This window comes from Pangasianodon hypophthalmus, chromosome 10 (assembly GCF_027358585.1).
Source record: "Pangasianodon hypophthalmus isolate fPanHyp1 chromosome 10, fPanHyp1.pri, whole genome shotgun sequence".
Lineage (NCBI taxonomy): Eukaryota > Metazoa > Chordata > Actinopteri > Siluriformes > Pangasiidae > Pangasianodon > Pangasianodon hypophthalmus.
The window spans coordinates 13,566,102-13,577,694 of NC_069719.1; the positions used below are offsets into that span (position 1 = coordinate 13,566,102).

Here is an 11,593-nt window from a genome sequence, read left to right on the forward strand (position 1 = left end):
GTTTTTACAAACATTTGTGAAAGAATGGGCCGCTCTCAGGAGCTCAGTGAATTCCAGCGTGGAACTGTCATAGGATGCCACCTGTGCAACAAATCCAGTCGTGAAATGTCCTCGCTCCTAAATATTCCACAGTCAACTGTCAGCTTTATCATAACAAAATGGAAGAGTTTGGGAACAACAGCAACTCAGCCACGAAGTGGTAGGCCACGTAAACTGACGGAGAGGGCTCAGCGGATGCTGAAGCGCATAGTGCAAAGAGGTCGTCGACTTTCTTCACAGTCAATTGCTACAGAGCTCCAAACTTCATGTGACCTTCAGATTAGCCCAAGTACAGTACGCAGAGAGCTTCATGGAATGGGTTTCCATGGCCGAGCAGCTGCATCCAAGCCACACATCACCAAGTGCAATGCAAAGCGTTGGATGCAGTGGTGTAAAGCACGCCGCCACTGGACTCTAGAGCAGTGGAGACGCGTTCTCTGGAGTGATGAATCTCGCTTTTCCATCTGGCAATCTGATGGACGAGTCTGGGTTTGGAGGTTGCCAGGAGAACAGTACATTTCAGACTGCATTGTGCCGAGTGTGAAATTTGGTGGAGGAGGAATTATGGTGTGGGGTTGTTTTTCAGGAGTTGGGCTTGGCCCCTTAGTTCCAGTGAAAGGAACTTTGAATGCTTCAGGATACCAAAACATTTTGGACAATTCCATGCTCCCAACCTTGTGGGAACAGTTTGGAGCGGGCCCCTTCCTCTTCCAACATGACTGTGCACCAGTGCACAAAGCAAGGTCTATAAAGACATGGATGACAGAGTCTGGTGTGGATGAACTTGACTGGCTTGCACAGAGTCCTGACCTGAACCCGATAGAACACCTTTGGGATGAACTAGAGCGGAGACTGAGAGCCAGGCCTTCTCGACCAACATCAGTGTGTGACTTCACCAATGCGCTTTTGGAAGAATGGTCAAAAATTCCTGTAAACACAGTCCTCAACCTTGTGGACAGCCTTCCCAGAAGAGTTGAAGCTGTAATAGCTGCAAAAGGTGGACTGACATCAAATTGAACCCTATGGGTTAGGAATGGGATGGCACTTAATTTCATATGTGAGTCAAGGCAGGTGACCGAATACTTTTGGTAATATAGTGTACTTGGTTTTTCAAAGGTATTTCAGTGGTCAATTATTGTTTCATTGTTGAAAAGTATTTCTATATACAAGTGGTAAATTCAGTTAATTTCTCATCTTTTCAGACTGGATTATTGTTCATTTTAAGACAATCTTTTTGGTAAATAAACGTTTCCATGCAAGTGTTAGTTACTACTTCATGCTTAAAATTTAAATAGGTAAGTACCAACAGATTTCACACATGTAGACCCAGTTATTTTACTGTGCTATTATGGTCATACCTTAATTTGGAGTGCAGAGCCTGGTACTGTACTGTGCAGTGATAGTCACTTATCTGATTGCACTGCAGAGCCCAGTGTATAGCTGACTGTACAGTGATGGTCACAGGCCTGTTGGAACTGTGCTGTGGTAGTCACATGTTCACTGCAGAGCCCATTATTTTGTGCAGTGATGGACATTAATTAATTTGCACTGCAGAGCCTGGTATTGTACTCTGCATGGCATTGTGTGGTAAACCCCATTAGTGTAGTGTGCAGTGGCTGTCACTTGTCTGCACTGCAGAACCCATTATTTTATTATGTAGTGATGGTCACACATTCAATTACAGTGCAAAAGACCCTGGTAACTTGTCTGATTGCACAGCAGAGCCTGTTATTGCATTGCGTATTGGTCACACATTCGTTTGCAATGCAGACCCCCATAACTGTACTGTGCAATACTGTGCGTTCTCGTTTGCATAACCACTGCACTGCCTGTTATGCAGTGGTGGCCACATGCCTCCCTAGTGGTCTTAAACTTGTTTGTACTGCAGAACTGTAGTGTGTTGTGGTCATCACACACTCCCTCGTGCCACAAAACTGAACTGTAGTGTGTCGTGGTCATCACACACTCCCTCGTGCCACAAAACTGAACTGTAGTGTACAGTGGTGATCATGAGCCCATTTGCGGCATAGAAATATACCATGCAGTGGTGGTCACATGCTCGTTTGCACCTCACAACTGTAAGGTGCAGTGGTTGTCACGCTCCCGTTTGCGCCTGGTTGCGCTGCAGAATTGTGTAGTACAGTGGCGGTTTGCGCTGCAGAATTGTATAGTACAGTGGCGGTCACATGCCTGTTTGCGCCACAGAACTGTGGTGTGCAGTGGTGGTCACGCGGTCGTTTGCACTGCCACTGCAGAGTTTGCCCTTCACTGCGACTGTGCAGTGGTTAGCACACGTGCCCCTCTCTCTCTCCCCCTCCCTCCCTCCTTTGTACTTTGTTTGTACTGCAGAACTGTAGTGTGTCGTGGTCATCACACGCTCCCTCGTGCCACGGAACTGGAGTGTAGTGTGCAATGGTGATCACAAGCCCGTTTGCGGCATAGAAATATACCATGCAGTGGTTGTCACTCTCCCGTTTGCGCTGCAGAACTGTACAGTGCAGTGGTTGTCACATGCCCGGTTGCACTGCAGAATTGTATAGTACAGTGGTGGTCACGTGCCTGGTTCCGCTGCAGAATTGTATAGTACAGTGGTGGTCACGTGCCTGGTTGGCTGCAGAACTGTATAGTACAGTGGTGGTCACGTGCCTGGTTGACTGCAGAATTGTATAGTACAATGGTGGTCACGTGCCTGTTTGCACTGCAAAATTGTACAGTACAGTGGTGGTCACGTGCCTGGTTGGCTGCAGAACTGTATAGTACAGTGGCGGGCACGTGCCTGTTTGCACTGCAGAACTGTGTAGTACAGTGGTGGTCACGTGCCTGGTTGCGCTGCAGAATTGTACAGTACAGTGGTGGTCACGTGCCTGGTTGTGCCGCAGAACTGTGGTGTGCAGTGGTGGTCACGCGGTCGTTTTCACTGCCACTGCAGAGTTTGTCCGTCACTGCGACTGTGCAGTGGTTAGCACACGCGCCCCTCTCTCTCTCCCTTTTTCTCTCTCTTTCTCTCTCTCCCCCTCCCTCCCTCCTCCTCCTCGTGGTCTCGGACTCACACACGGTCGCGCGCTCACATTCCCCCATAGAAGTTAGCAAGAAAATTCTCACATTCAGCGGCAAAGTAGATACCATCAGACAACATGGTGAGTTCTCAATCTTTTTATTACACTCCGGATATCTGATTGATCGCCGAAAATTAGTAATATACAAAATATTATTTGAACAACTCTTACATGATCATTGAACTTTTGTCGCTCTCAGTCACTTAAGCTGGACTGTACCGAGGCCCGCGGTGCCGATAGAATGAACATTTTCCGTGTTTATGTTTGTGCGCTGAATATTTCCGCTTATGTCCCTTCACCAATTGCTAATTAAATCAGTTCCGGCTTGGGACATCTACGGTCAGGGCCTTGAGCCTTAGGCGGCCATTTTAACTTAATTTTAGCCTGTATTTTATAACAATAATCACTTTTAATCTAGCATTTATTCAATAGACTGCCTCGACCATTTTATACCTTTATCCAAACTGACATACTGACACAATCACTGACCGCAGGAGAAGATTTTCTGTCGCGTGTAAATGAAACTTTGCTACTGAACAAGCTATTTGTGGCCATGATGACTCCTGCAGGATTTAGCTGGACCTACCCGAGTGCCGGCTGCTTTAGTAAGCTAATTCATGGCTACCTGACAGACTCAAACTTCAGCTAGCTAACTGCTAACTGATGAGCTGGTCACAAGCACTTCCAAAAGAAGCCACCAGATTGATCTGAATATAAATAGTAATACAACATTAGCCTAGCATTCTCTTGATAAATATAGATAATGCCTGCTAAAAAAAAAAAAAAAGAAAAAAAAAGACCCGCCTGTTTCATACCACTGACTGTCCCAGGCAAAGCGAGTCTCCTGAAACTACAGCTAGCAATCTGAGGTTCAGTGCTAACATGAACAACACAACTGCAGAGCAAATGCCAGGCTACAGGACACAAATGAACCACAATGAGCAAGAATTAGCTCATTATGTTGTCCTTAAACCTAATATGTAAACCTAATATGTAAACCTATGTCAGGTTGTTACCTGTAACTATGACTTTATTGATTCTTTCATTATATCTGCACCCTAGCTCCTTTTACACTGTGAAGATTATAAGGCTCAGGCGTCATTAATTGGAACCTCTGGAACCACCTGCTCTGGTTTTGTGTAATTTCTTTAATACTTTTGAATCTTACTCATGACTGTCTCTATACCTTTCACCCCCAGGCTTCAGGCGTCACCGTTAATGATGAAGTCATTAAAGTCTTCAATGACATGAAAGTGCGAAAGTCGTCAACCTCAGACGAGGTAAAAAAGCGCAAAAAGGCAGTGCTGTTCTGCCTCAGTGAGGACAAGAAGAAGATTATTGTAGAGGAGGGCAAGCAAATCCTCGTTGGAGATATTGGAGAGACTGTTGATGATCCATATGCCTGTTTTGTAAAGCTCCTACCTCTAAATGACTGCAGATATGGCCTATATGATGCCACTTATGAAACAAAAGAGTCCAAGAAAGAAGACTTGGTATTCATATTTTGGTATGTGACCGCCTATATTGTCATAAAGATGTATACTTGTACAAGTCATTTTATTCGTAACTTCTTAATGAATCTTGGTATACAAGGAGTCACTGTATTTGATGTGTGTGTATCCAGGGCCCCTGAAGGTGCGCCGTTAAAAAGCAAGATGATATATGCTAGCTCTAAAGACGCCATTAAAAAGAAGTTTACAGGCGAGTTCTTATCTATGTATCTCAAGATGTTTTTGTATTACAGACAACTAGTATGCATATATTTGATATGCTGATTATTTTGAAGTGGTTCACATGGATTCGTGATGGTGAATAATTCAAAATATTCACTGTATATGTGGCACTGTTTGCAGGTATCAAACATGAATGGCAAGTCAATGGCTTGGACGACATTCAGGACCGCTCAACCCTGGCGGAAAAATTGGGAGGCAATGTGGTTGTATCATTGGAAGGGCGACCATTGTAAAGTGAATAGACACCGGCCATCTGGATTCCACTCGCTTTCTATCTTAGCAGCTGTATTTTGATCCTGAATGAATAGTTTTAAGTTTTCTCTCTTTTTTTTTTTTTTTAGGTTTTTTTTTTCCATATGAAAGAGATCTCACTAACATATTCAGAATTAGCGGTTTATTGCCAGCTGATGTTTTCAAACCCTGTTTTTGTATTTTCCCCAAAAAAGTTTATCCCGTAGAATGTTTTGCCTAACAACAATGCCATGTATCAGTATTGTAAGTTCAGTTCTCCCTGCACAAACATACAATGTCCAGTGTTTATCTTTTTGTATCACAGAGATATCACTGAGATATTCTGTACTGCTGTAACTGACATGAGAATGCTTCACAGGGTTGCATTAACCAATTGCGAGCACTTTGCACTCTACGTTTTGACGTATTTATTTGAACTGTTCTACCTAATCGGCCTAATTTGACATGGCTAATATGTTGAGTACTATGCAGCTATGAAAGCACTTGTTTATACACTACAAGTTGAGACAAAATTGGGCTTGGGTACTAAGGAATTGCTGTGTTTGTCACCATACTGAAGTCACCACCGTTTTCATTCCTGCAATGCATCTGGACTGCCTTATTTTCATTCGAAAATAAGGCTGTACACCACTGAATAAGGAGGAGGTGCTGCTTGGTTGTTGTTTTTTGAACACTAAAAGAGAATGCATAATATCTGTAAAGATGGCAATATCTGCATTTGCAGCCTTAAATAAATTTTTTTTTTCTTTTTGAGATCTATGAAGTTGCCACTTTGCAATAAAACCTTGTGGCGTACAACACAGCTTGCCTCTGGTCTGCCTGGTTCACCATTTCACTGACTTCTGCACTATTTTTTAGATTTGCTCAATCTCTAGTCCAAATAAAATGCAAGATGTGTGTTAAATTTTATTGTTATGAAAGATTCACAAACCTAAATGATATACTATATTATTTTTTTTCTTTACCTCTACCTTGTATAATTTGCTTCAGTTACTAAAATAATTTAACAACAGTCAACTGCATTTATTTTTAACAGTAATATGGTTTGCCTATACTATATACACAACATATCCTATAGGCCTGTAGTGTAATACTCTTGCATAGTGTATACTGAACAGAACAGCACTCATTTTTGTTGTCAGGTTTGCCTATCCTACTTGACGTTACTGGTTGTGACCTGGTCTGACATATTTCTTCATGTTCTGGAAGTTTTAATGGACCACCGTCTACGTTCATGTGCTTCAAGAGTTTCTGTGAAAATGCTATGTGTCTTCTAGCTGAACCGGGCTTGAGGCCAGGGGCTGCTTCTCCCTTTGGAGAATTTGATCTGCCGGTAGCGAGCAATCCTCTGCCGCTTGGTGCTATTTATGGCCAACATGCTTTTGTGTCTTGTCATCGTTGTCCACAAATGGCAAAACTGAACATGCCTCCAAAGAGCTGCTAAAGGGAAGCCTGCTTGAGCAGCCTGGGCACAGTTTCAAAGAGTGTTCTTCACACTTGTGAATGGTGGCAATAAACAAAGTGGTGCATTTAAATGCACATCTCTCTGCTTCATAATTAAAAATCAGGGTCACTACCTACTTGTAAAAAAAAAAAAAAAAAAAAAAAAAAGACATGATTATGTCAGCAGTGGAATTTTTCAGGTCACGGGTAAAAATAGAGTAGAAATTGTGTATGAATAAAGTTATTGTTAAGTAGATAATATTTTGGTAGAGTGGCCTGTGACTATATTATTATTGGTGTCTCGAATGATCAGGAACTTTCTAGTAGTGATTATGCAACTACCCAAGCTGTTGCCCAGACATGTGGACCAGGGCTGGGTCTGACTCCATGGCCTTCTGTGTAATAAATGTTACAAAACCCATTTATCTTGAACACTTTTATCACCAGTTCTCAACTACTTTAGTTCATTGGTATTTTGTAGGTAGACAGGTTTCTGAGTGCTTTAATGTAATTTGTGCAATGAATTTTCCATGAACTTTAACATCAAATAAAGAGGAGAAGAATAATGTTTGAAAATAGTTTTACAATACTTTTAGACCGGTGATCATACTTCCTATGAAGATCTGAAGATGTTAATGTTAAATGAATATATTTAATACGTCATCAGTTAGAGCGTTTATGTGCTTGAAACAAAGGACCTTTTATGTTAGTCCTGCATCTGTTTGAACAAGCGAGCTGAAAATAAACAAGTGACCTCTCCTTGCTCTCTCCTTGCTCTGAACAAGACTGTGCCCTCTGAAAGGCTGTGTGGAGTGAGCACAAGTTGCAATACCCATTGCAAAGTGTGCAAGAATGTTAGTCACGTGAGGATTTGAGGCCAAACGCTGTCAAAAAATTCCTGAAATTGCATCTGATTTAAACACAGCGGATGAGTAAGAGAAGTAGTAAGAAAGCAGCTGACGGGGTTCAGATCAAGGATGATGGAACCTAGTTAGAGATGGTGCAATACTCCCTTACCTAGAACATGGTTTTTACAAGGGTTTAAACAGTGGCTGATTTTTTCCCAGTAGCTCTGGACGATGGCAAATAATAGCCTACCAGCTGTATGTCTACTGCTAAATGTTGCTGTTTTAATCCTTCATTCTACGCATAAGTAACATGTTATGAGAATGTTTATTTGCAGAGAAACATGACCCATGCAGGGAAAACGGACACTCCAGAGTCACAAGATTAAACCCCCGTGTAAAGTTACTCAATGTGATATTACAGAAGATGACAGCTGGGGTGAGGCCTAACTGATCTTAATGTTGTTTTGTTGCCGATGATGTTTATCGGGTCAGGTCAGTCCAGTTTAAAATGGACACATGAATGTTGGCTTTATTAGTATCATCAAATCAAGTAAGGTTTATTTATCATTTGCACAGTACGTCGAGACATACAGTATGTACATCGAAATGCTTATGAGGAGGCTTAGATAAATTGCTTACAGGTAACACAAGGCATGGATTACACAAAACCTACACACACAACACAAGAGCAACATGATTTAAACAAATATGTTTAAAATATAATAAAATAAGTACAAAGCAATATATAATCCAAGTTTGTGGCAAACACTTTCAGTAGTGTAAACAAGACAAACCACTGACCTGTGCTAAAGTAAGGTAGAAAATTAATGTATGGCCTTGAGCTGTAATAATACACATCAAATGTACTTTTCAAAAAGTGAAACAGTCTATGTTAATTAAATTCTTCAAATACAATATTATATTAGTTATTGTATTCTACATAGTTTATTCTATTTTTTTTCTGTTATGTATATAACAGAGCTAATTAGCCATGCTGTGCTAAATCATTTTTCAATCGTCTTGATTATGTTGCAGTAAATAGCTTATAAGTGAATGAAGTCATATCAGACATAAAATCAATATATAATATTTTCAAAGTACAATGCTCATTACATGTTAAAGTTCTTGACATGTGATTGCATCACAAGAACATGAGCAAACCACAGCACACTGATGAGCAAGAATCACACCACCTCTCACAACTACTTGGGCAGTGGGGGCTCAAGAGTTAAGACTCTGGGTTAGTGTTCAGAAGGCTGGGGGTTCGAGCTCCAGAGGTGCTGTATCATATCTGACCCTGACCTCTGATCCCAGCTTCTTAACAAGCTGGGATATGTGAAGAAAAGAATTTTATTGTGCTATATGTGACAGATAAAGGCTTCTTCTTCTTCTTCTTCTTCTTCAATAAATCCAGTTTCACTTCTGATCCTTGGCCATGAAAGATACTGAACACAGTGCCAGAAAGGTGGTGTTTTTTTTTTGTTTTTTTTTAAAAGTAATTTAACCCCTTTGATAGCTGTTAGTTTTGAGAAAATCTCCCCGGGTTATTATTACATTTGTGTATATACCACCCATCAGAAGAGTCTACCTTCTGTTCTTATTGCTTTATTAATAACCAAAGCATTTTACACTGGGTTTTGCTACAGGTATAAGCTGATAAGCTCCTTATTCCTGGTGAACCTAAAGAGAGAACATCATTAAAATGCACTGAAGCCAAAGTGAGAGTAAGCAAATAATATTAGGATAACAGGGGTGGTGCGTTTTTTTTTTTTCTTTCTTCCAGTTGTGTTGGCCTAAGCAGTGTAGTCCTACGCATAATGCTTGACATGCCACCTAGTGGTTATACTGCTTCATGTTGTAAATCATGCAAACACACCTGCATCAGGCAAAACAGGTATATACTGTGGAGGAGAGTGGGAAATGCTTAATACTTTTCCTGTTACTGTTATATAAATAGAGATCCTTCTTGAAACAAGGCGACTATTTCACCACAATGTCTTTAAATGCAATCTAAGGGCAGTGGCAACTCAGTGGTAAATGTTCTCACCTAGTGATGATAATGTTCACCTGTATGAGTGGCAGTGTTGGAGAAGCTGCTTTGTAACTGTAACACGTAAACCTATCAGTGCTTCAGAGAGGGTTCACTCCTCATGGTTCAGTTCTAGATAGCTAGTTCATGCTTCTAGGTGACAGAAAGTTACTAAATTACTAATGATTTAAAATAGCTAAACTACAGCCAAATTACCCTTTTGATAAAATCAAAGCTACTTTGTCAAAGCTACTAAACTGAGACTTCTTTGTATCTGTTGCTTTTTTTTTTTTTAAATGTTTTACAGTTAAGTAACATTAACTTCTACTTACAATGGGTGGTTCACATTTTGTACAAGTAATATACAAGCAATATATTAGCTGCATAATAAAATGAAAATATCATAGTTGTACAAAATCTACACACACAAAATCTCTTTGTATTTGTCTCATTATTGTTTTTCAGTAGGTGAACCACCCATTGTAAGAAGAAGTTAATGTTACTTAACTGTAAAACATTAAAAAAAAAAAAAAAAAAGCAACAGATACAAAGAAGTCTCAGTCCACTACTCTCGGTTCAGGTATATCTATCTAGGTTTGTTTATTTGAAAATAACTCAACTACTGGAAGCTACTGAAAATGTAGTTAACACTGATGCTTGTACGGCATGTCTGAGTTTTATCTTTCTTAAGTCCCTGCATAAGAATCTGCCAAATAAATAAATGAAATGTAAAATAGTCATTAAAGTAAAAGTGAAAAAAGTAAAAGTGAAAAAAGTAGTGCACAGCCTGAGAAATATTAGAAAATGAAATCCAGATGACAGAACATTATGGGAAAGGAAAATTAAAAGATTTTGTTCAGTTTGGAACAAAGAAGTAAGAAGTTTAATAAATGTTTATAAGACACTAAATATTCCTTGCAGTATAAAACAACACAGGTAAGGACACTGCAGTTCTAATCATCATATTTCATACAAACACTTCTGTCTTCTAAAACAATAGTTCTTTATCATAAGGTTCAGAGTCTCATGCAAATACAGTGTATACATACAGTACAATACATGCCAAAATAGGAATAGTGCAAAGTAGGAAGTGCATTTAATTTCTACTTCACTTAAGTTACATATTTCCTCCTTACAAATACAGCCTAACCTGCCAAATATTCACTGCTATGACATGATCATGACATTTGCTGCCACCGATACATTAAAACTGTAAACTCCATTAAAACTGAAGCGCAATTACGTATTTTCATTTCTTACTTCTTTGCAGCAGGTAGCATTGCTGCCTCACAGCTCCAGGGTTCCTGGGTTGATCCTGAGCTCAGTTTACTGTCTGTGGGGAGTTTCGGTGCACGTTCTTGCAGTATCCATGTGGGTTTCCTCTGCGTTCTCTGGTTTCCTCCTGAAACATGTCAGTAGGAAGACTAGCTGTGCTAAATTGTGAATGCATGTGTGAATGTGTGTGCATGGTGTCCCATTCAGGGTGATGGCCTGGCGTCCCATTCAGAGTGTGTCCCTGCAATCCACTGTGATCCAGACCAGGATAAAGCGCTTACTCAAGATGAATGAATGAATTTCTAGTCATGTGTTCCTCATGTGCCAAAAAAAAAAAAAAAAATCAGTTATCCTGTCCTTGCCTATATGAATACAGAATTTACAGTAATATGTAACATATTTAATAGAATGTTGTAATATAGTATATTTTTCCTGCTTCCAACACATCAGCTTTGAGAACTGACTGTTCACTTGCTACCTAATAATATCCCACCCCTTGACAGGTGCTTTTGTAAAGAGAAAGTCTGTTATTCACTTTACCTGTTATTGGTTTTAATGTTCTGGCTCATTGGTTTATGCTCAGTAGAATATGTGCACTTGTGTTGAGTTGAGTAGGCGTCTCCAGCGCTGCACCATCTCCACATTTTGTCTTATCTCCCCAGGCTCACAGACTCGTATCTCAAAAGCAAGCCATGCATGCACTGTACACCATGCACTGCCTGAGATGAACATTGCACGCTCTTGATCTTCCAAAGCAAATTCAATTTCTTCTCAGACGCTTTATACAGATTAGGCTAATTGCTAGTAATGTGTATGTGTATTAGCAATTCTTTCACAAACTGCGAATGACTTGATTTCATGTATTATTTACTATATGTCCTCTTTTGAAGTGTGCTAGCTCGTGCAGTAGTAGCTGAG

At 40.3% G+C, this 11,593-nt stretch overlaps 1 protein-coding gene across 1 annotated transcript; it reads left to right on the plus strand.

Annotated features, from left to right (window-relative positions):
* The first annotated feature begins 2,989 nt into the window (after positions 1 to 2,989).
* On the plus strand, positions 2,990 to 5,882 carry cfl2 (cofilin 2 (muscle)). Its single transcript, XM_026933701.3, has 4 exons — positions 2,990 to 3,176; positions 4,295 to 4,602; positions 4,720 to 4,796; positions 4,949 to 5,882. Exons 1-4 carry the CDS (start codon positions 3,174 to 3,176, stop codon positions 5,059 to 5,061), a joined length of 501 nt encoding a protein of 166 aa, XP_026789502.1. The 5' UTR covers positions 2,990 to 3,173; the 3' UTR covers positions 5,062 to 5,882.
* Positions 5,883 to 11,593: the final 5,711 nt, after the last annotated feature.

Coding starts and splice junctions, on each gene's coding strand:
- cfl2 (XM_026933701.3), top strand. Junction 4,603..4,719: donor GACTTGGTATTCATATTTTG/GTATGTGACCGC, acceptor GTGTGTATCCAG/GGCCCCTGAAGGTGCGCCGT. Junction 4,797..4,948: donor CATTAAAAAGAAGTTTACAG/GCGAGTTCTTAT, acceptor CACTGTTTGCAG/GTATCAAACATGAATGGCAA.